The sequence below is a fragment of the Bos taurus genome, chromosome 12, assembly GCF_002263795.3.
Source record: "Bos taurus isolate L1 Dominette 01449 registration number 42190680 breed Hereford chromosome 12, ARS-UCD2.0, whole genome shotgun sequence".
NCBI lineage: Eukaryota > Metazoa > Chordata > Mammalia > Artiodactyla > Bovidae > Bos > Bos taurus.
Genome location: NC_037339.1, coordinates 26,315,668 through 26,338,493, shown reverse-complemented (window position 1 = coordinate 26,338,493; position 22,826 = coordinate 26,315,668). Strand labels below are relative to the sequence as shown.

Here is a 22,826-nt window from a genome sequence, read left to right as displayed (position 1 = left end):
TGAGGGATACAGATTTCAGAGTTCTGTGGACTCACTGGACACAATGAGAGACCCTATTTATGGATACCAAAATATTGTAGAAGGAAGTATGGAACAAATGTGAAAGCAGCTTAAGTCCATAATCACAGACATAGTCCAAAGGAGATGCCATTATCACCATGGGATAATGGGTATTTAGGCCTGAATGATTTGGGAGTGAATGAACCTGAGTTCCATATTAGGCGGTCGTCTCACAAAGTTAGCTTTTGTGCACTGATTAAAGGAGCATGTATGCATTAGAGAGTTGAAAAAAACTAGGGATACAAAGTGTACTTTATGAAAGACTTTGGTTGGTACATAAGTAAGAACAGGAAGTTGAGTCATACCCTGTAGAAATGGGACATTTTGGGTCCCCAAAACATTTTTTCTAGCTGTTACTTATTAAATTTAAGACTATACTTCAATAAAAGATAATTTTAGAATATACATGTAATAAAAAATAAATTTAAGAGAATGTCCTTGAGTAGAGTTAACCATCTTGTTGAAGAGATTGGCCATAAATAAAGATCCGTATTTATCTATGGAATTATTGTTGCTGTTCAGTCGCTAAGTTGTGTCTGGCTCTTTGTGACCCCGGGGACTGTAGCCTGCCAGGCTCCTCTGTCAATGGGATTTTACAGGCAAGAATACTGGAGTGGGTTGCCATTTCCTACTCCAGGGGATCTTTCTGACCCAGGGACTAAACCCGTGTCCTTTGCATCTCCTGAATTGGCAGGTGGATTCTTTACACTAGTGCTACCTGGGAAGCCCCAAAGAATGTTATTATATCATATAATATGGGAAGCAAGACCAAAGACTATTGTCATATCATTATCACTGAAACTTATTATATTTTTCTTTAGTGAGATTTTTCTTTTTTGTGTTGTATTTAGTTCACTGATGTTTGCAACTGAATGTGATTTAGGACTCTTTCTGTCCTACCATTTGGATAGTAACAAATGAGTACCACATGTCTTTTCCATGGTGGAAGAATAGTTCTGGAAAACTTGAAGAGCAGTTCAATTCAATTTCTTTCTTGCATCTCTTAGTTCAATGCATTGTCTAAGTTCTGATGTAGAGCTCAGTAGACCATATGATGAGACTGATGATGTATTAATAGAAACTGCTGGGGCCATTGGCTGGAAATAAGAGATTGCTTGGATATGTGGAGTAATGGGGGAAAAGAGAAAGAGTGAGCTGCCCTCCTGAATGCTTATTAATACTGCAGTGGCAGTGTTGTCATGACTTGCTGTTGCTGATACGGAAGTGCACTTGGTAAGCTGATCATGGCAAGAGTTTGGAAACCATGAATCTAACCCTGTGCCTGTTATGTTCCACAGGCATTATGAACAAATGAGTACATGTAAGTTATTTTTATAATTCTGTAGAATCACCATTCAATGTCCTCAATAAATATTTCTCCTGTTTACCTTGGTACTCTGAAGCAGCTATAGTAGGTGATGTCTGGTTTAGTGAAACTTATGGATGTATCAGTTCAGTTTAGTCGCTCAGTCGTGTCCAACTTCTTGCAACCCCATGAACTGCAGCACGCCATGCCTCCCTGTCCATCACCAACTCCCGGAGTTCACTCAAACTCACGTCCGTGGAGTCGGCGATGCCATCCAGCCATCTCATCCACTTGGCAAGAATTACATTTTACTAACAAGCAAACAAAAAAATTCAGTAAAACATTTTCCTTTTTTAAAAAGTTAAAAAAGCTATATTGACAAAGTGGACTAATTGCTTAGTATTAAAATCTGAAAGGACATGACATATTTGGAAAACTTGCATTTCATTTTTAAGGTTTCAGTCTTCATTTCAAATAGTATGTTTCCATTTATGTGTTTGTATGTGTGTTTTCCTTTTTTTTTTTTAAATGCAGTAGGCATTTTGCTACTTTGAGATTTTTCAGTGATCACATATTGAATGTTTTCTATGTCTTAAGTCACAATGCTGGGAGTATAAACTGTATATCTGACTCTTTAGGAACTCTTTGGTATACATAAAAGCACCTTGTTACAACAAGCTACTAAGTGCCATGTGCTAGGCACTAACTCCTATGGGAAAACAATGAAACAAGAAACTAGGCTATGGTGAAGTTCAGGAGAGCTTCCCAAGAGAGAATTGTATTAGCCTGGAATTGAGGGGTAATGGTATGGACCTAATAGAAGCAGAAGATATTAAGAAGAGATGGCAAGAATACACAGAAGAACTGTACAAAAAAGATCTTCATGACCCAGATAATTACAATGGTGTGATCACTGACCTAGAGCCAGACATCCTGGAATGTGAAGTCAAGTGGGCCTTAGAAAGCATCACTACGAACAAAGCTAGTGGAGGTGATGGAATTCCAGTTGAGCTATTTCAAATCCTGAAAGATGATGCTGTGAAAGTGCTGCACTCAACATGCCAGCAAGTGTGGAAAACTCAGCAGTGGCCACAGGACTGGAAAAGGTCAGTTTTCATTCCAATCCCAAAGAAAGGCAACGCCAAAGAATGCTCAAACTACCGCACAATTGCACTCATCTCACACTCTAGTAAAGTAATGCTCAAAATTCTCCAAGCCAGGCTTCAGCAATATGTGAACTGTGAACTTCCTGATGTTCAAGCTGGTTTTAGAAAAGGCAGAAGAACCAGAGATCAAATTGCCAACATCCACTGGATCATCGAAAAAGCAAGAGAGTTTCAGAAAAACATCTATTTCTGCTTTATTACTATGCCAAAGCCTTTGACTGTGTGGATCACAGTAAACTGTGGAAAATTCTAAAAGAGATGGGAATACCAGACCACCTGATCTGCCTCTTGAGAAATTTGTATGGAAGTCAGGAAGCAACAGTTAGAACTGGACATGGAACAACAGACTGGTTCCAAATAGGAAAAGGAGTACGTCAAGGCTGTATATTGTCACCCTGCTTATTTAACTTATATGCAGAGTACATCATGAGAAACGCTGGACTGGAAGAAACACAAGCTGGAATCAAGATTGCAGGGAGAAATATCAATAACCTCAGATATGCAGATGACACCACCCTTATGACAGAAAGTGAAGAGGAACTAAAAAGCCTCTTGATGAAAGTGAAAGTGGAGAGTGAAAAAGTTGGCTTAAAGCTCAGCATTCAGAAAACAAAGATCATGGCATCCGGTCCCATCACTTCATGGGAAGTAGATGGGGAAACAGTGGAAACAGTGTCAGACTTTATTTTTCTGGGCTCCAAAATCAGTGCAGATGGTGACTGCAGCCATGAAATTAAAAGACACTTACTCCTTGGAAGGAAAGTTATGACCAACCTAGATAGCATATTCAAAAGCAGACACATTACTTTGCAAACAAAGGTCCGTCTAGTCAAGGCTATGGTTCTTTATGGTCATGTATGAATGTGAGAGTTGGACTGTGAAGAAGGCTGAGCGCCAAAGAATTGATGCTTTTGAACTGTGGTGTTGGAGAAGACTCTTGAGAGTCCCTTGGACTGCAAGGAGATCCAACCAGTCCATTCTGAAGGAGATCAGCCCTGGGATTTCTTTGGAAGGAATGATGCTAAAGCTGAAACTCCAGTACTTTGGCCACCTCATGCAAAGAGTTGACTTGTTGGAAAAGGCTCTGATGCTGGGAGAGATTGGGGGCAGGAGGAGGAGGGGACAACAGAGGATGAGATGGCTGGATGGCATCACTGACTCGATGGACGTGAGTCTGGGTGAACTCCGGGAGCTGGTGATGGATAGGGAGGCCTGGCGTGCTGTGATTCATGGGGTTGCAAAGAGTCGGACACGACTGAGCGACTGAACTGACTAAACTGACTGACTGGGATCTTATTGGAGGCTGTGTTTCGGGCAGAAGTAGCATCATGTACAAACTTGGGAACAGGTAACAGATCAGAACATGTAACTGTTGGAACAGCTGGTATGTTCAGATATATTTTGGGATGTAAGGTAAGGCACTAGAAGAGAATAAGATTGAAAGGATTTGTTGGAGCCAGTGTGTAAAGAGCCTTGTGTAACCTTAAGAAACTTAGAATTTATTTTATATGCAGAGGATATTTAATATGGAAGCTATGTGTTATATTTGATTGAGTTCATTAGCAGCGATATGAAGGATCTGCTTGGAGGAACATATCAGTAATAAAATAATTAAGGATACTTATCTTTTATGTGAAGGAATTTGGATATCTCATAGGAAGATAAGTGAATCCACTTAGATATTTCTTGACTTCAGGTCAAGTAATATATTGCTTTCTCATTTCTTTTCCCGAGAGTGGCTAGTTGTTTTTTTTTTTTTTTTAGTTACTATTATCAACTGAATACTGTATTATTTCCTTTCCTACTTGTAAGTGGATCTGAGTCCTTTTTGATCATAAATTTCAATGGTTCAGTTTCTGAATGATAAACCTCGTGTTCCCCTTCTTTGTTTCATTTCAGTATTAGTGTTATTTCTTAATACTTCTGTTTCTTCAATATTGATTCCATTAAAATTTCTAACACAATTGTTTTTTGATTGAAAATTCAGCTTTTATCAAGTAAAATATTACTGAAAACCTAATGTAAGCTGAAAACTGAAAATTTTACAGCATATGTGTAAGGGACTGTATATTGGTGAAATTGAACCATACTATATAACTTAGAGATGAAACTTTATCTGTTGACTATTTGAAAGTGTAATGCTTCTATAATGAACAAGGAATATTAATAGATTAGTTTAATAAGATAATAATTTCTATTTTTATATTTGTCCATGATTCTTTGATAATCATACCTTCATTGTGTTTTAATCTGTGAAAGCCATACTTGACCTTAGTTACTGTCACATTTTCTTTAACTGATACTTTCCTATTTTTTATCATTATCTTGTAGGCAATTGCATTGCCTCCTATTGCAAAGTGGCCTTATCAGAATGGCTTCACCCTAAATACTTGGTTTCGTATGGATCCATTAAATAACATTAATGTTGATAAGGATAAACCTTATCTTTATTGGTAAGTGATATATTTAATTTTAGTACTTTTGTCTTAAGCATTTCAATTTTTAAAAATATGTAACAGAGTGTCAAGGCAACATAGTATGTAGAATAAGTAAATAAATATGTTAAACCTATGAAGATACAGTTATGTCAGTTTATTTTATTCATTTTTTGCCGTTGATTCTAGGCTATCTGCCCTATTTTTTTTCCCCCTTAATTCCATTTTAAGAATCAAGTGTTACAGACCTTCTGTCTCGAGTCTGCACATATCAATTGAATGTTCTGAGTGAAGATGCTGATCGAGAAGAGAAAATGAAAAACAAACTACTCTCAGATATCTTTAACTTTGCCTTTTCACTTACATGGTTCTGTGAGCATAATTAAGATATGCTTTGAAATACTGATTTTGATAACCATGTGCTGTTGCTAAGTTGCTTCAGTCGTGTCCGACTATGTGCGACCCCATAGACAGGATCCCACCAGGCTCCCCCGTCTCTGGGATTCTCCACGCAAGAATATTGGAGTGGGTTGCCATGTCCTTCTCCAGTGCGTGGAAGTGAAGCTGCTCAGTTGTGTCCAACTCTTAGTGACCCTATAGACAGCAGCCCACCAGGCTCCGCTGTCCACAGGATTCTCTAGGCAAGAATACTGGAGTGGGTTGCCATTTCCCTCTCCGGATAACCATGTGATGTTATAATTAGATAAGATTGATTATTTAGTAGATAACTAACAGAATGGGTGGATCATCCCAACAGTTCACCTGTAAGACTCAGAACTTGGTCATTTTAGATTACCAATAATGTCAAGTCACAAGAATATCAAACTTTCATTTATTACCTTACTATGTACTAGGCATTATAAGTGCTTACTTGTATTACATCATTTAATGCAGTGCTCTGAAATAAGATTGCCTGAGTTTAAGTCCTGCCTTTACCACTCACTGTTTATCCTGTACTTTGGTGTCTTCAGCTATAAAATGAGGATAATAATAGTACCTATCATGTAGGATTTAATGGTAGCATAATATTTTATGTGCTTTTTATATATGACTAGTTCAGAAATGGGAGTTTTGAAAAATGTGAGCTATTGATAGGTTGTAGACTCTACTACAGAAAGATTACATGTAGATAGTATGTATGGATAGTATGAGAGAGAGTTTTAACGGACATCTGAAGTTCCAAACATAAATGGGGTTAAACTTCCAAAAGATCATTTTGGGAGATCATACTTTTATTGCAGTAATACTGTCATTTGTCAGAACATTTACAGGTTTTTATGTGTGATTGAATTCACAGCTGGACGAGTATTTCTCTGGAAGAAAATAACTCTATCTTAGTCACATCTTTTTTTCTATTTTTCTGTTTTAGACAGTACATGTACTCTTTTGGTTGATTTTGCTTGATTACCTACCTTTTTTTCCAAACTTGGCTCTCACTTTTTCTGTAAATTTGTAAGCTGTTTTCAGAGATAAAGTAAAATTAAAGAGGAAGTTGTTTTTGAAACATTAACTGTGTATATGATTTCTATATATGCTAATCCAGGTGGTCATTGAAAGTTTACGAAATCTACTTGGTAGCCTTTTATTGACCATTAATTTGTTTTTATGTATTTGTGAAATTGAAATGTTAAAATATTCTATAGTCTTCTATTTTCCCAACTTAAATTTCTTCTTTTAGTTCTAAAGTTTTCCTGTTTTAGTCTTTATTGGTACCTGTAATACCCTTTCTACTCTATAGGTATACAAGTTTTATTTTTATAATTGTGTTTTTTATTATTTATATAATAGTAATCTTCAGGTATATTGTCCTTTGTAGCAGAAGATAGTATACTACTTTCAGTTTTCTTTGCAGTTTTCGTACTAGTAAAGGAGTTGGTTACTCTGCTCATTTTGTTGGCAATTGTTTGATCGTTACATCACTGAAGTCCAAAGGAAAAGGTTTTCAGCACTGTGTGAAATATGATTTTCAGCCACGCAAGGTATGTATAAGTAAATCATCTATTGAGAGTAATGCAGTTCACCATTCCCACTATCTTAAAACTTACCTATTTTGACTTCCATAATATTCTCTTTTATTGGTTTTTTCATGACTCCTATCTCTTATCTCTGTCTGCATTTTCTTTCTACTTTTATGTCTAACTTTTGACATAAAACAGTTTCTTGACCTCTTGCCGTGTCTGATTCTCTCATTCACTCTCTCATTCTCTCTCTTGCTGTGACATTCTTTCAGTGAACACTCAGTGCATATTTACTGACTGTCAGACACTGTTGTAGGCACAGGAGAGATGACAGTGAACAAAACAAACAACACCCTTGCTTTTGTGGATCTTCTTTTTTTTTTTTTTTCAGGGAGTTTTATTCAGTTTCAGGGCATATTCTACCCCATATCCTCAGGAACCCAACCTAACAGATTTGGAACTCATGTAAGGTGGAGGGACTACTTCATTTCTTTTTCTTTGTCTTTTGTTATCCCATGTGTGTTGTGCCACATACTGAAGAAAATACTATTTTGAATGGGGTTTTCAAATATATACCTTTATTTTTTACAGAAGTCTAATAAAAAGTTTTCCCTTATGTAAGGGATAATTTAATTGTTATTTCTATTAAAGAATGACAATTTAGCAATAATTTATTAATATATTAGAAAATAGCTTGAAAGCAATGATTTTAAATAAATTTATACATTAGAAGGGGATTTCTTTTTTTCTGGATACAGATCCCACTAATTTTCATATAAGTCTCATTGACTGTCCTCTAGAAATTCTAATTTATTAGATTTGGGATGAGACTTAGGCAGTATCTGTCAAATGTGCCAAATTATTTTGAATTTTAGTGGGAATTTGTTAGAAATACTGATCTTGGACTTATTTTCATGGCAGGAATATGAGTTTTTAACAAATGCTCTATATGATTTTTCTCATCAGACAGGTTTGAGAAGCAGTGCTTCAAATAGTAGAAATAAGAAAACTTAAGAATCAAATAAAATTACCATTAATTAATAAAAAGCAGTTTAACCTGATTGTTCTCTCTCTCTCTTTTCTCTCTCTTTCTTTGTTTTTACATTGTTGCCTTTTGAAAAATACATTCCTATTTGTAACAAGTCTCCCTCTCTCTCTCTCTCTCTCTCTCTCCATATATATATATATATATATATATATATGTATATGTATATGTATATATGTGTGTGTGTGTGTGTATGTACATATATCTTGTAGGATCAGGGAGTGAAGTGGGTCTTGAAAGGCTTTCTGTAAAGATTTTTATAAAATCTTGAAAATCATAAGTATTTGATTTTGTGCTAAGTCGCTTCAGTGGTGTACAACTGTTTGCAACCCTATGAAGTGTAGCCTGCCAGGCTCCTCCGTCCATGGGATTGATTCTCCAGGCAAGAATACTGGAGTGGGTTGCCATGACCTTCTCCAGGGGATCTTCCTGACTTAGGTATCAAACCTGTGGCTCTTACATTTCCAACTTTGGCAGGCTGGTTCTTACTGTTACATCAGTCAAGATAACTCCACTCTCTTATTTTTTCCCTTTGTTTAGTTTTTTCAGGTGATACCCTAGCTAAGTTGTTATCCTTCCTCCTAAGAAGTTTAATTAGACTATCAAGAAGTGTTTTCCTAGTGCTATCACTTAACCAGATGTTTGAACTTGTGGAAATGAATGTAAATGATTAGTATATTACCTCATATGTAGTAAGTGCTCAATGCATATTAACTACTATTGATATTTGTGTAAATATCATGTTATATTTTTCTACTGAATTCTTAATATAGGCCTTTTTTATTGTTCCTGTTAGTATCTTTCTTTTATAGTGCTATTTTTGAGTCTCAAACTAAAGGCAGACCTCAGTGTACATTTATAGTATCAGTATACATATACACTCTCCAAGTTTATTCCTGTTTCCTTTAGTCAAAAACTATCAAGTCAAAACTTGGGCTTTTTTTGGTTCAAAAAGTCACTTGTCTGTCATCTGTAGAGTACATCTTGATTTTCCTAAGGAAAGAAGATAGAAAAGTTTATTTTCTTATAAATAAGTATTATTCATTTTGAGATCATTCATTAAATTGTGTATTTATTTATTTATTCACCCATTTAATCATACATGTTGATGTTATGACCAAAAGCAAATTCCAAACTTAATTATCTGGCTAATAATTGGCTAACTTTATTAATTAATTAAGTTGGTTACCACTATCCATTTAAGTGAAAAATTGGAAACCTTTTTAGATTCCCTTTTTAAAATTAGCACCTCCAGTCAGTTTTGTTAGCTACTTCCTGTCCCCCCCTTTTAGAATTACCGATGCCTTTATCTTAATGGCATCACTCACTCGATGGACATGAGTTTGAGCATGCTCAAGGAGATAATAGACAGGGAAGCCTGGCACGCTCCAGTCTGTGGGGTAGCAAAGAGCTGGACACAACTGAGCGTCTGAACAACAACAGCTCTTAGTCCCAACAGTCTCACTTCCTCACTGCTGTCAGTTATGTTCCTAAGCTATGGAGATGATCATTTCACTTTCCTGCCTAAAATTCTTTAGTGATACTGCACTTCAGTTCAGTTCAGTCGCTCAGTTGTGTCCGAGTCTGCAATCCCATGGACTGCAGCACGCCAGGCTTCCCTGTCCATCACCAACTCCCAGAGCCTGCTCAAACTCATGTCCATTGAGTTAGTGATGCCAACCAACCATCTCATCCTCTGTCGTCCCCTTCTCCTCCTGCCTTCAATCTTTCCCAGCATTAGGGTCTTTTCCAGTGAGTCAGTTCTTCGCATCAGGTGGCCAGTGTATTAGAGCCTGAGCTTCATCCATCAGTCCTTCCAATGAATATTCAGGACTGATTTCCTTTACGATGGACTGGTTGGAGTCTCCTTGCTGTCCAAGTGACTCTCAAGAGTCTTCTCCAACACCACAATTCAAAAGCATCAATTCTTGAGTGCTCAGCTTTCTCTATAGTCCAATTCTCAATCCATACATAACTACTGGAAAAACAATAGCTTTGACTAGATAGACATTTGTTGGCAAAGTAATGTCTGCTTTTTAATATGCTGTCTAGTTTGAACATAACTTTTCTTCCAAGGAGCAAGTATCTTAATTTCATGGCTGCAGTCACCATCTGCAGTAATTTTGGAGCCCCCAAAAATAAAGTCACTGTTTCCATTGTTTCCCCATCTATTTGCCATGAAGTGATGGGACCAGATGCCATGATCTTAGTTTTCTGAATGTTGAGTTTTAAGCTAACTTTTTCACTCTCTTCTTTCACTTTCATCAAGAGGCTCTTTAGTTCTTCTCTTTCTGCCATAAGGGTGGTATAATCTGCATATCTGAGGTGATTGATTTTTCTCCTGGCAATCTTGATTCCAACTTGTGCTTCATCCAGTCCAGCATTTCTCATGATGTACTTTGCATACAAGTTAAATAAGCAGGGTGATGATATACAGTCTTGATGTACTCCTTTCCCGATTTGGAACCAGTCTGTTGTTCCATGCCCAGTTCTTAATGTTGCTTCTTCACCTGCATACAGATTTCTCAGGAGGCAAGTCAGGTGGTCTGGTATTCCCATCTCTCCAAGAATTATCCACAATTTTTTGGTGATCCACACAATCAAAGGCTTTGGCATAGTTAATAAAGCAGAAATAGATGTTTTTCTGGAACTCTCTTGCTTTTTCGATGAGCCAACGGATGTTGGCAATTTGATCTCTGGTTCCTCTGCCTTTTCTAAATCCAGCTTGAACATCTGGAAGTTCACGTTTCACGTACTGTTAAAGCCTGGTTGGAGGATTTTGAGCATTACTTTGCTAGCCTGTGAGATGAGTGCAATTGTGTGGTAGTTTGAACATTGTTTGGCATTGCCTTTCTTTGTGATTGGAATGAAAACTGACCTTTTCCAGTTGACCTGACATTTTTTTGTAACTAAGGAAGAATGTCATTTTGTGGTACTTTATTTTGTGAGTTTTTTAGTGCACTATTTTATTTTGTAAATCAAAATGAGGAAAATTAATTTTTGTTCAAAGTATTTCAGGTACCTTGAAATAAATAATATTTTAGTGGTTGAGAATTACTGTTATGGCTTTATAAATATCATACAAAGTAATAAATAATTTTATGTCAAATAATTGAATAGTGTTTTTAAGTAATCTGAAGAACAAAGTTTGTGTTTTATATTTTTATGTTGTGGGGGCGGGGGATGAGTCTAAATCCCTCCTTACTGGTGAAAGCAAAATTGTTCAAACATCTGTAAATCATTTGTATTTTTCTGTTGTTTAGAAATAATGTTTACATATTATCTGTAATACACAATTATCTGAAGCAGGCTTTTATCTGAATTAGACTAAGGTTTAGATTCACAAATTGTTAGAGAACTTAAACCATCTCATGTCAGAGTGCTTTTTGTTGACACTAGTAACTATAAAATTAGAGGTCAGTATAAACTTATTTCTTGTTTCTTAATTTATAGTCATACACTGTTTAGTTAGAAAATATAATTACTCCTAGATTTAATAATTCTACATTGTGAAATTGAAATTATCTCAATATTATTATAGCTATTAAAATGGTGTTCCTTTGACAGATTTTGCCTGACTATACAATCCAAAGTAGAATCCTACATTATTCTTTCTCAGTTTACAATGTCCTTTTCCACCCACAGTCATCATCATGGTTTTATAATTCTGTATTCATTTACTTGTCTAATGTATGGGTCCTTCCACTACTCCCTAAATTCCAGGGAATCTTGAATAAATAAATCTTGACCTAGGATCTAAAACTGTCACTGTGCCTGACACACTGCAAATATTATTAAATGAATGACAACAAATATAATTGTGTTTCCCCAATTTTTGGATCTTGATATAGTGAAAGGAATATCAGCCTAGGGCTCCAAAGGTTCTTGCTCTATTTCCATCATACATTTATTCTCTATAAATCATTTCTTTCATCTGTAAAATGAGAAATGGGAGAGGGAATTTGAAGTATTCATAGTGGATTATCATTAATATTCCTTCAAGTAATTTTTTGTAGTGTGGGATAAATGTTATGATTGCCTTTAATCAATAATAACCAAACATTACATATTGATTTCCTTATTTTTCATTTAAGTGGTACATGATCAGCATTGTCCACATTTACAATCGTTGGAGAAACAGTGAAATTCGGTGTTATGTTAATGGACAGCTGGTATCCTATGGTGATATGGCTTGGCATGTTAACACAAATGATGTAAGTTTTTATTTATCTATATTTTAATGTATTTGAGTCTTTGATATATTACTGCTTATAGCATGAATTGAATAATATAATTGTTTGGTAGAAACTAGCTTTATTTTGAAGTTTTTTTCTATTAAGTGAATTTTGCCTTAATTTTTAATAATGAAATGGCTAAAAGACCTGGCAACCCACTCCAGTGTTCTTGCCTGGAGAATTCCAAGGACAGCGGAGCCTGGTGGGCTGCCGTTTATGGGCTTGCACAGAGTCGGACACGACTGAAGCGACTTAGCAGTGATAAAAAAAAAAGAAAATCGGTTGGGCAGATTATTAAGTTTTAGGTCAAAATTTAAATGCAATATTCTGTTCTTTTCAGAATCTTAAGCATTAAAAGATGTGTCTTATACTTTATTTTGATGTGAAAGGAGTACCTTAAATAGAATCAATATGAATAGTATGTTAATATTGTTTATTAGATAAATGGTGGTAAATACTGTGGAGAAAGGTTAAGTGGGAACAAATATAGAAAGTGTAGGTGTAGGGAAGGGAGATGCCAGATCATCCAGAGATGGCCTTAGTGATGAGACTAGAGAAAGCCATGTGGGTATTTGCAAGAAATATCCCATTCAGTGGAAACGTGAATGCAAAGGCTTTGGGGCAGAAGTGAAAAGTTCATCTTGGTTTTTTTATTTCTTTAAAGTTTTTTTTTTTTTCTTTAAAGGCTCAAACAAAAAAATCAAAAAAGAATCTGTGACCAAAGCAAGTTGTAGATTGCAAAGTTTGAAAATATTTACTATCTATTCCTTTATAGGAATAGTTTGCTTATTCTGTCCTAGAAACTTATAGTTGGGTCATAGTCAATACATATTTATGAGAATAGTTTTTTTCCAAAATTAGAATATTCAGTAAAATTCTGCTTCATATTTGCCTTCCAAAGGGGACTGTCTTTTTATTGTAGGGTGATTTTGTTGACTGCCATTGACTCTATAGTCATATTTTTAAAAAGAAAGGAAACAAAGACTGATTTTTTAATTATTTGCAATAATATTCCAAGAAATGGAGAGGCCTAGAGAATAACACACACACACATGCACACATACATTATGTAGTCAGTTCTTCAGTTCCTGTACTTTTAATTAACGATTAGGTATTCTATGAGGAGTTTCTCCATTGGACCTCTTTCACAATTTTTTAGTTATATTATTGAGGCATCAAAGGGATGCCATACATATATAATGTCTTCCTCGTAGAATAACCTGTGAGGATGGGTAGTGAATAGTGACTACTTTCGCTGGTCTGGAATAATTGGGCCCCGAGTTAGGTGAGATGTACGAATTAGAAGTGGGAAGGATCTTGTTAAATGTGTTTTTTTAGATGCTAAACTCCCCAGATGTAGAGCATTGGATAATACCATCTGCTTTTGTCAGCAGATTTTGATCATTATTGTTTATTTGATTCTGAGTTATACCAATTCATCTAGGAGAAGGAAGTGATTTTTCTTTGTGTCTTTAACTTAGGGTAGAGAAATAGAGAAATATATCCATAATGGAGAAATTAAGTAGAATTTAAAAATTTTGGTCCAGTGTGTTTATGGTTAAATTTGAGAGTCATTCTTTTGATTCAGGTAACTATTTATGGACAATTACAAATCATTATAGTTTAAAAAGTAAGTTATACTTTTGTAAATAAATAGTTTTAAGCTCTTTTGCTTTTAACTGTAGAATTTGGAAAGTTGGTCAAGTGATTATAGAATAGTCATCGTTTGCTTGCCAATAAATATGAAACATTTGACTGATTAACTTTCCCCAAAAAAATCTTTAGTTTTTTTTTTATTATTATTTAAATAATCCATAGAGTCTTAATTGTTGGTTTTTTCTGTTACTATTATTATGCTTTATGGTATTACTTACAATGAAGGCAGATATCCTTAAATATTTTGTCATTGCAAAATAAAACATTGGATTTTTTTTATGACTTTTTAAAAATAGAGCTATGACAAGTGCTTTCTCGGATCTTCAGAAACTGCTGATGCAAATAGGGTATTCTGTGGTCAACTTGGTGCCGTGTATGTGTTCAGTGAAGCCCTCAACCCTGCACAGATATTTGCAATTCATCAGTTAGGACCTGGATATAAGGTAGGAAGATCATCTTATTATAAATTCTGTGGAAAGTTATAGGTGTGAAAGGTGAAATACCATACACAATATAGTATATAATGATAGGTTTTCTTAAATGTGGTTTAAAAGTCATTTCGGTATTTTGGAACTGAGTCATTATTTTGTTTCATTTTGTTTCAAAGGTGTTGTTTTCTCTTTTTAACTATTTTCCCCTTCCCTTCCTGAACATTTTTTTATTCTTTAGAATGTTTTCTAATGATGAAGCCAGAGCTTTTGTTGACATAATTCTTAAATAACTTTTGTAAAACCATATTGCTTAACATGATATTTGAAATCTCAAATTATAAAATATATGAATTATATTATGAACAAATGAAATGTTAGAGATAACCCAAATAGAATAGTTAATGATTTTGAAGGAAAATGATGTAAAAAATTACATGTAGCTGAAACTACTCAGTGTTAGCGTCTATTTTTTTGTTTGTTCTTTGCTGTTGCTTGGAAGTGGGCAGAGTAGTGCATATTGTACTTTTGCAAGACTATTTAGTGTGATTTACCATATTTTCTTGTTTTTTTGACTTTAAAAACAAAGATTTATTTAAGCAAGATATTGCTTTCACATATATGAATTCATTCTTAATGGGCAGTACACCTGGCTGGGGAAATATATAAGTTTTGTGTAAGTCACTTTTGGAATTGTGATATCCCAAACTGTATGGAGTTGAGAGAGAATACTACAGTATAATTCAAAGTGTTTATAATTCTGATGATCTTTCATGGAAGAATTGTTTTTCCTTTTTAAAACTTGGTGTTTAAATAATCAGTGTGAAGATTGTGCTATGGGAAAGGGAGTACTAAACATTAAAAATATTTTTCCTTTTGCCTTCGCATTTTTGCATTAATATTTCTGTTTAAAATTTTATGTTCTATATTGGACATGTAAGTGACAGTTTGAATTTACCCTTATGAAAAGATGTTTCTGCTCCCAGTGATTTTAATAACCATAATAATATTGAATGACAATAGTGCTCTCATTTCTCTGTCAAAGTGACAGTACTTGCTGCCATCTTTTGTCCATTTTATTTGTTTTGCTATCCACAGAAGTGAATTTGTGCTTGTTACAGCCACTTTTTCTTTCATGAGTACTCTGCTGGGTTTGAGTCCTAGTTATGCCATGTGTTGAATTTGCATGGAAATGTTTCTATAATTCAAATTTTTGAGTTAATATGCCACTTGCCTTCCTTTCATACTTCTTTTCCTTATTCCATATAAATATTTGAAGTTGGTTTCTTCAGGCATTAACAGAATGATATTAAGTCAGGTGACAAACCAGTGAAATATGAATAAAGTAGAAAATAAAATACAGCTATGAAAGCCATAAATCCAGTGTGGTTGCTATAGTGAAACTTCAGAATTGATGGGACCTTATTAGCAGCAAAGGAAAAAAGAAAAGATTAAACATGAGCAGGTATTAACTCTCTCTTTCAGAAAGGAGCAAATATTGTTCTGAACTACTTTACAAACTTAGCAGTTTGTCATGTGGCTCTTTCTTATCACATTATTTTATACCAGCGGTGAAAATAAGTAGTAACTCTATGTCATTTTGTTCTATATGCAAGTACTCATGTGATAAAGAATATATTCCTTGAACCTTAACGTAACAATAGAGTATATGTCATTATCTGCATCAGAGTCAGAACCTTTAAAAGAGAATGCTTCTCAGGATATCCCTGGTGGTCCAATGGTTAAGACCCTATGCTTCCACTTGCAGGGGGCACAGGTTCAATCCCTGGTCGGGGAATTAAGATCCCACATGCTGTGTGGCATGTACCCCCCACCCCCCCAAAAAAATTCCCAGAATTAAAGTAATGCATTAAGAAAAAGAGAAAGAAAAAGAAAATGCCTTTTGGGCATTTCCTAAAAAAAATTTTAAGTTTTGAAAGTTCCCAGTCTCTAGGCTTAGCCTGTGGGTTTCCTTATTGTTAATGAAGGTTGACTCTTAAGTTCATGGGTGTGTGTACTTCCTCAACTTGTGAATTTAAAAAGTACAATATCATCAGGACAGGCACCTGCAAAAATTTTGACATTGAAACTTTATTTCTGGAAATTTAGAAAATTAAGGAAGGGTACAGAGGATGCAAATGAAGATGAGATTGTGTTACGACAGGGGGCAAAGCTGAGGTGGCTCATACATTATAGTCTCAGTTTCCTTGGTGAGTAGGAGGCAAAGTCACTTCCTGAGAGAGAAGGGGTCGTGCGTTGCAGTGGAAATTTTAAGGTATGTCAGTCAGTCAGTTCAGTCGCTCAGTTGTGTCCGACTCTTTGTGACCCCATGGACTGCAGCATGCCAGGCTTCCCTGTCCATCACCAACTCCTGGAGCTTGCTCAAACTCATGTCCATCGAGTCATTAATGACATCTAACCATCTCATCCTCTGTCATCCCCTTCTTCTCCTGCCTTTAGTCTTTTCCAGCATCAGGGTCTTTTCTAAGGAGTCAGTTCTTCACATCAGGTGGCCAGAGTATTAGAGTTTCATCTTCAGCTTCAGAATATTCAGGACTGATTTCCTTTAGGATTGACTGAAAAGGTCTCCTGGCCGACCAAGGGACTCTCCAGAGTCTTCTCCAGCACCACAGTTCAAAAGCATCAATTCTTTGGTGCTCAGCCTTCTTTGTGGTCCAATTCTCACATCCATACATGACGACTGGAAAAACCATAGCTTTGTCTAGACCAATCCTGGTCAGCAAAGTAATGTCTCTGCTTTTTAATATGCTGTCTAGGTTAGACATAGCTTTTCTTGCAAGGAGCAAGCATCTTTTAATTTCATAGCTGCAGTCACCATCTGCTGTGATTTTGGAGCCCAAGAATATAAAGCCAGTCATCATTTCCATCGTTTCCCCATCTGTTTGCCATCGAGTGATGGGACCAGATGCCATGGTCTTAATTTTCTGAATGTTGAGTTTTAAGCCAGCTTTTTCACCATTTCACTTTCCTTTTTTCCTTTGCCTTTTGGTTCTCTTCTTTGCTCAGCTATTTGTAAGGCCTCCTCAGACAACCATTTTTCCTTTCTTTTTCTTGCAGATGATTTTGATCACTGCCTCCTGTACAATGGCACGAACCTCTGTCCATAGATCTTCAGGCACTCTATCAGATCAAATCCCTTGAATCTCTTTGTCACTTCCACTGTATAATTGTAAGGGATTTGATTTAGGTCATAACTTGTATGGTCTAGTGGTTCTCTCTACTTTCTTCAATTTAAGTCTGCAGTGTGCAGTAAGGAGTTCATGATCTGAGCTACAGTCAGCAAAAACAAGACTGGGAGCTGACAGTCAGCTCCCAGTCTTGTTTTTGCTGACTGTATAGAGCTTCCCCACCTTCGGCTGCAAACAGTATAATCAATCAGATTTTGGTAGGGTATATTAATTAGTTGGCATTTGGTTTAAATTAAAAATGAAGCTTATATCATTAGTTGTTATATAATAACAATATTTGTATTTTTTTGCCTCAAAATGTCTGCAGAAAAGAGACACCACGGAAAGCATTGTAATAGTCAGACCGTATTGTCTGTGATTTGGAGCTTAATGTAGATAGCATGTCAACATCTGGGCTTTGAAATAAATAAGTTAATTCTCTCCACAAATAATGTCTTCACACCATCATCTATACCATGAAACCTGTCTCAAGTGATTTTCATCTGTAGATCATTAGAGTGCTAGGTAATTTTCTTTATCTGGAATGCCTGGTTTTAAGCACTGTAACTTGTCAGTGAATATTTTGTACCTGGTTATCTTTGGTAAACAGTAAATGAGGTAGGATATCACTGGTTAATTAAATAAATCATTGTTTGTGAGTAATTCATGGAAGACAGAATTTCTCACTGTAACTTTCTGTAGTTTAGTAAAGTTGTAGCTCATCTGGTAAAGAATCTGTCTGCAGTGCAGGAGATCCCAGTTCAGTTCTTGGGTCGGGAAGATCCTCTGGAGAAGGGATAGGCTACAGACTAGTATTCTTGTGCTTCCCTGGTAAAGAATGTGCCTGCAATTTGGGAGACCTGGGTTCAACCCCTGGGTTGGGAAGATACCCTAGAGAGGGGAAAGGCTACCCACTCCAGTATTTTGGCCTGGAGAATTCTAAGAGTCAGACATGACTAAGCAGCTTTCACTTTTCACTCTGAGTTAGATTGATTTTGGAGCTCCATTTGATTGTGGTTATTGAATTGTTTGCAAGGTTATGGAGTCATCTATAATATAAGATGGCATTTTGACATAAACTTGCAAAACAGATGTTTACAAAGTTTAGATATTTTATAATCATTACTGGAGATTTCCTAATTGTGAAATAAACATGTGACAAACAATCTTTATTTGCTGTATATTTCAGTATTTGGTTTTGTGTTCTGTCATTCAAGAAAATGGTAGCATCATGATTTTTAACAGTGTTTTATATTAAGATTAAGATCTAAGTGATAGGGGAAAATGTATAAGACAACCATCAGAATTAAAAGTCACTTTGGAGATTTTTCAGTACTTGTATGGAAGAGAAAGTTCCTAAGAAACTGATGTTCCCACAGATAACCATATAAAAAGTCTGGACGTAATGCAGAAGACATCAGAGCCTTGGAGACTGAATATAAAGCAGGCAAGTTTTAGAGGAGAGTCAAAACATGGAACCAGGCAGTCAGCATGGGCTAAGTTCGTCATTTTTTATCTTGATAGACAATCTTCCTGGCCAGAAAATATAAGGTAACAAGCATTGGGGTAACCAGCAATACAGGATGAGTAATGGGCCCCTAGAAAAGAGGCAGTCATAAAAGGGTATGAATTCTGTGTTAACAACAACTAAAAGAAAACAGTTGAAGTGTGTGGCTGACCCATGAAACCATGTATGATCATGATAAATGGATACTAGATTGTAAATAACAGTTCAAGAAATGAACTGACATCTGAGATGCCACACATAGAAAAAATGACAGTCTGTAATCATATCTAAAAGAGGAAATGATCCCCTGAAACAAAAGCATCAGGATATTTCAGAATATAGTCTCCACAGAATAATATCCAAAATGTCCAGCATATCATCACAAATTATTCATCCTATGAAAGGTCAGGAAAGTGTGACTTATTTTCAAGGGAAGAGAAAATTAGCACATACCCAACTCCAGGATAACCTAGAATTGTTTAATTATCACATGAGGACTTTTGGGGACTTTTTGTAACTAATAGGGTAAAAAAAAAAGTGCTTGTAATGAATTAATAGGTGGAAATTATCAACTGCAACATACAAATATCAATGGAAATTTTGGAACTGAAAAATACATCTAAGGTAAAAAAGAAATCCAGTCTTTGCCTATTGCCAGAAAGAGAAATGAACATGGACATGAAAGAGATATGAATGAACTTGGATATAGATTGATAGCAACGTTAGAAGAGAGGTAGAAAAGATGGAGGGATCAAGAACCAAAGAGTTGTATGGGTGCAACCTTGAAATCTAGTATGCAAAATGATGAATTAAAAATTCACGTACGAAGGTAAGACAAGAAAAATTTAAACATAAGATTTTTCTCTGCTCTCTGAACTCCTTTCTCCCTTTTAGTATGATTGTCCATCTGCATTATGCATTAACCAGACCTTGCCCGTGGCAGAAATACCTGCTCAGTCCTAAAGATCAGTTTTTCTTCTTCTGTTGCCAGCTATGTAATTCCTTAGAATCCACAAGGAATCACAGGAATCTACTGTAATATCTCTCTACTCCATTTCCATCACTTTTTCCTTTTGAGGATCTGTTTATAGGTAGTTTTTTTTTTTTTTCTGATCTCATTCTTACTTCCTTTTGCTGTCTTACACATATATTTATGTCCAATACATTTGTAAATTAAATTTTTATAGAAATAAAAACCTCTGAGTAATTAGTACTTAATGTGCCTATGAAGTATGGTTATATAAATTTGCTATGTAAAATAGAGAAACTATTTTTAAACTATAATATTTAAAATGATTTTCCTTTTTAGCCAGTTAGTTTTGGAAGATATATGCATATTCAAAATATGTTACCATTTTTCAAGTTAATTGCATTTCTTTTCTGAAATTGCCTGCAGGGTCAGTTTTTAAGTGACACAAGGAAACAGTTCTCATTACTTTAGAGATAAACTGTATTTTTGATGAAAGATGGTTTTATGATGGCTTCAGGTCTTTTATTTTATTCTTTTTCCCAAAATTAAATCAACCCCTTGAGGATGACAGTTTGCCTTCAGAAATATAATTTAAAATGCTATAGAATTCAGTTGGTAGTGGGAGTGCAAAGCCAACTCCGGAAAGCCCCGAGTCGCATCATCATCTCCCCAAGAACCTCAGCTGCCTCAGCTGGCCTCAGTCATTATTGCAACCATGAGCATCCAGGCCCTGGCACGACCAGCCGTACCACCAGGAGCAGTGGCCCTGGTCACCTTACATCTTCAATAACTGCGCACAGAAGCAGGAATCTCATCACAAGAAGAAATGAATACAGCATTTCAGCAACAAGAAATGAATGAGAGTTGTTCAGACCTCAAGTACTTGCTTTTCAGCCCTTGTTTGTTGTTGTTTAGTTGGCTAACTTGTATAACTCTCTTACGTGTAGAACTCTCTTATGACCCTGTAGACTGTAGCTCACCAGTCTCCTCTGTCCATGGGATTTTCCAGGCAAGAGTACTGGAGTGGGTTGCCATCTTTTACCCCATAACCAGATAGTAGAACTATTACCTGCACTACATTACCTGAGCAGGCTCGAGTTTTTATTATCTTTACCTAAAGACTCTTCAGTGATGACAAACATGTTTGTTTTTTGTTGTTGTTGTTTGTTTTTTTAAAGCCTGTTTTTTAAATATACCTTTAAAAGTTTTTCTTTCATATCCATTCAAGTTGAGATTTTTAAGAACCTCATTTTCAGTTTGTAATAAAAGTTTACGATGTGATTTTTTTCCAAAAATGTCCACAAATTGCAAGCACCTGTTAATTAAGGTCTTTTAAAAACTCTTTAGATTCTGCAAATATTTTTAAAACCCTAGATATAATGAATATTTTGAGTATTGGAATATATGTGTAAGTAGTTCTGAGAGAACTCTTTTGCAAAATACAACACTCATTTGGTCATATTTGTTAAGGTATATTTGCTTTAAAATACCAGGCATATTACTTAATAGCTATAGTATATTTAGAATGCTAGAATTTCCATGAATGGAAAGAAAACTATTCTGTATGTTCTTCCAAAGTTCTAGTTTTATTCCTTCAGTGCAATGCCTTCAGCAGAATCTTATTTCCCATAGTCAAATAATTGTTACCCATTGGTCATAAAATGGTTAATTTCTACCAGATTTTTATCTAGTTAATGTACTAACAACTTTCTCCTCTGCCAACTCTGATTAATAAAGCTACCTAATGTTCTCTCAGGGGAAATAATATAATCTAATGTCATTCCTCATTGTTCAGAGATGTCCAATTACTATTTTTTAAAGTGTCATTATAAGGTTAGAGATTTAAGTGTATTTGAGGTGTTTCAACCAATTGTAGTTACTGTGTTTTTCTTTAAGAAGTTCAGATTGCTCCAAATCTGGGCAATTCATATCCCTTCTAGTTGGTCCCTTAGTCCTTTTGACATGACTCTAGTCTTTCATAACATCCTTACTATTCCCTATGACGACATGTCTGGCTCATCCTGAACGTTTTATTGTTTCAGCCCTGAAGTCAATCGTTACTCCAGGAATCCCTAGTTTTTATTAATGGGAAATGTAAAATTTGTCTTGACCTCTTAGTTAAATATGTATCTCTTTTCTTCCACTTGGAGAGTTCTTGTGGCAAGTACACATATTGTTATAGAATTAGAAAAGCCCATAATTACACAAGTAACAATCTAAGAATAGCTATGCCAACACTATTCTACTAATAACTGAAAACACTTAACCTTGTTTTGCATATACTCTCTCTATTCTCCTTGCCATTTTTAAATTTTGAGGTATATTATGGGCTGACTTGTGCTTCCCCCAAAATTCGTATGTTTAAATTCCAACTCCCAGTATCAGAATGTGTCTATATTTGGAGATAGGGTCTTTAAAGAGGTAAAGTTAAATGCAGTCATTAGGGTGGGTCCTGATACAATATGAATATTGTGCTTATAAGCAAAGGAACTTAGGATATAGACACTCACAGAATACCACGTTAAGGCATAGGAAGGAAAGTGGGCCATTTACAAGCCAAGGAGAGAGGTTTGGGAGAGGATTCAGAAGAAACCAACCCTGCTAACACTTTGAACTTGGATTTCTAGCCTCCAGAATTGTGAGAAAATAAGTTTTTGTTGTTTAGGCTACTCAGACTTTGGTGTTTTGTTATGACAGTCCTAGAAAACTAAATATAAGAGATTAGCTACATTGTGAGTCATGTAGTTATTACATATTATTGTTGTTGTTGTCCAGTTGCTCAGTCATGTCCAACTCTTTGCAACCCCATGGACCGCAGCATGCCAGGCTTCCCTGCCCTTCACCATCTCCTGGAGCTTGCTCAAACTTATAC

The 22,826-nt window shown here is 35.6% G+C and overlaps 1 protein-coding gene across 5 annotated transcripts in view; it reads left to right on the top strand.

The window, feature by feature from the left end:
• The window catches only part of NBEA (neurobeachin), a 673,061-nt gene that overhangs the window by 103,662 nt on the left and 546,573 nt on the right, over positions 1–22,826 (top strand). For all 5 annotated transcript variants that reach the window (XM_059892161.1, XM_059892163.1, XM_059892162.1 and 2 more), the window contains exons 5-8: positions 4,864–4,985; positions 6,820–6,946; positions 12,065–12,184; positions 14,158–14,304. In XM_059892161.1, the coding sequence (XP_059748144.1) occupies positions 4,864–4,985; positions 6,820–6,946; positions 12,065–12,184; positions 14,158–14,304 (516 nt within the window). The remainder of the gene's footprint in view (positions 1–4,863; positions 4,986–6,819; positions 6,947–12,064; positions 12,185–14,157; positions 14,305–22,826) is intronic.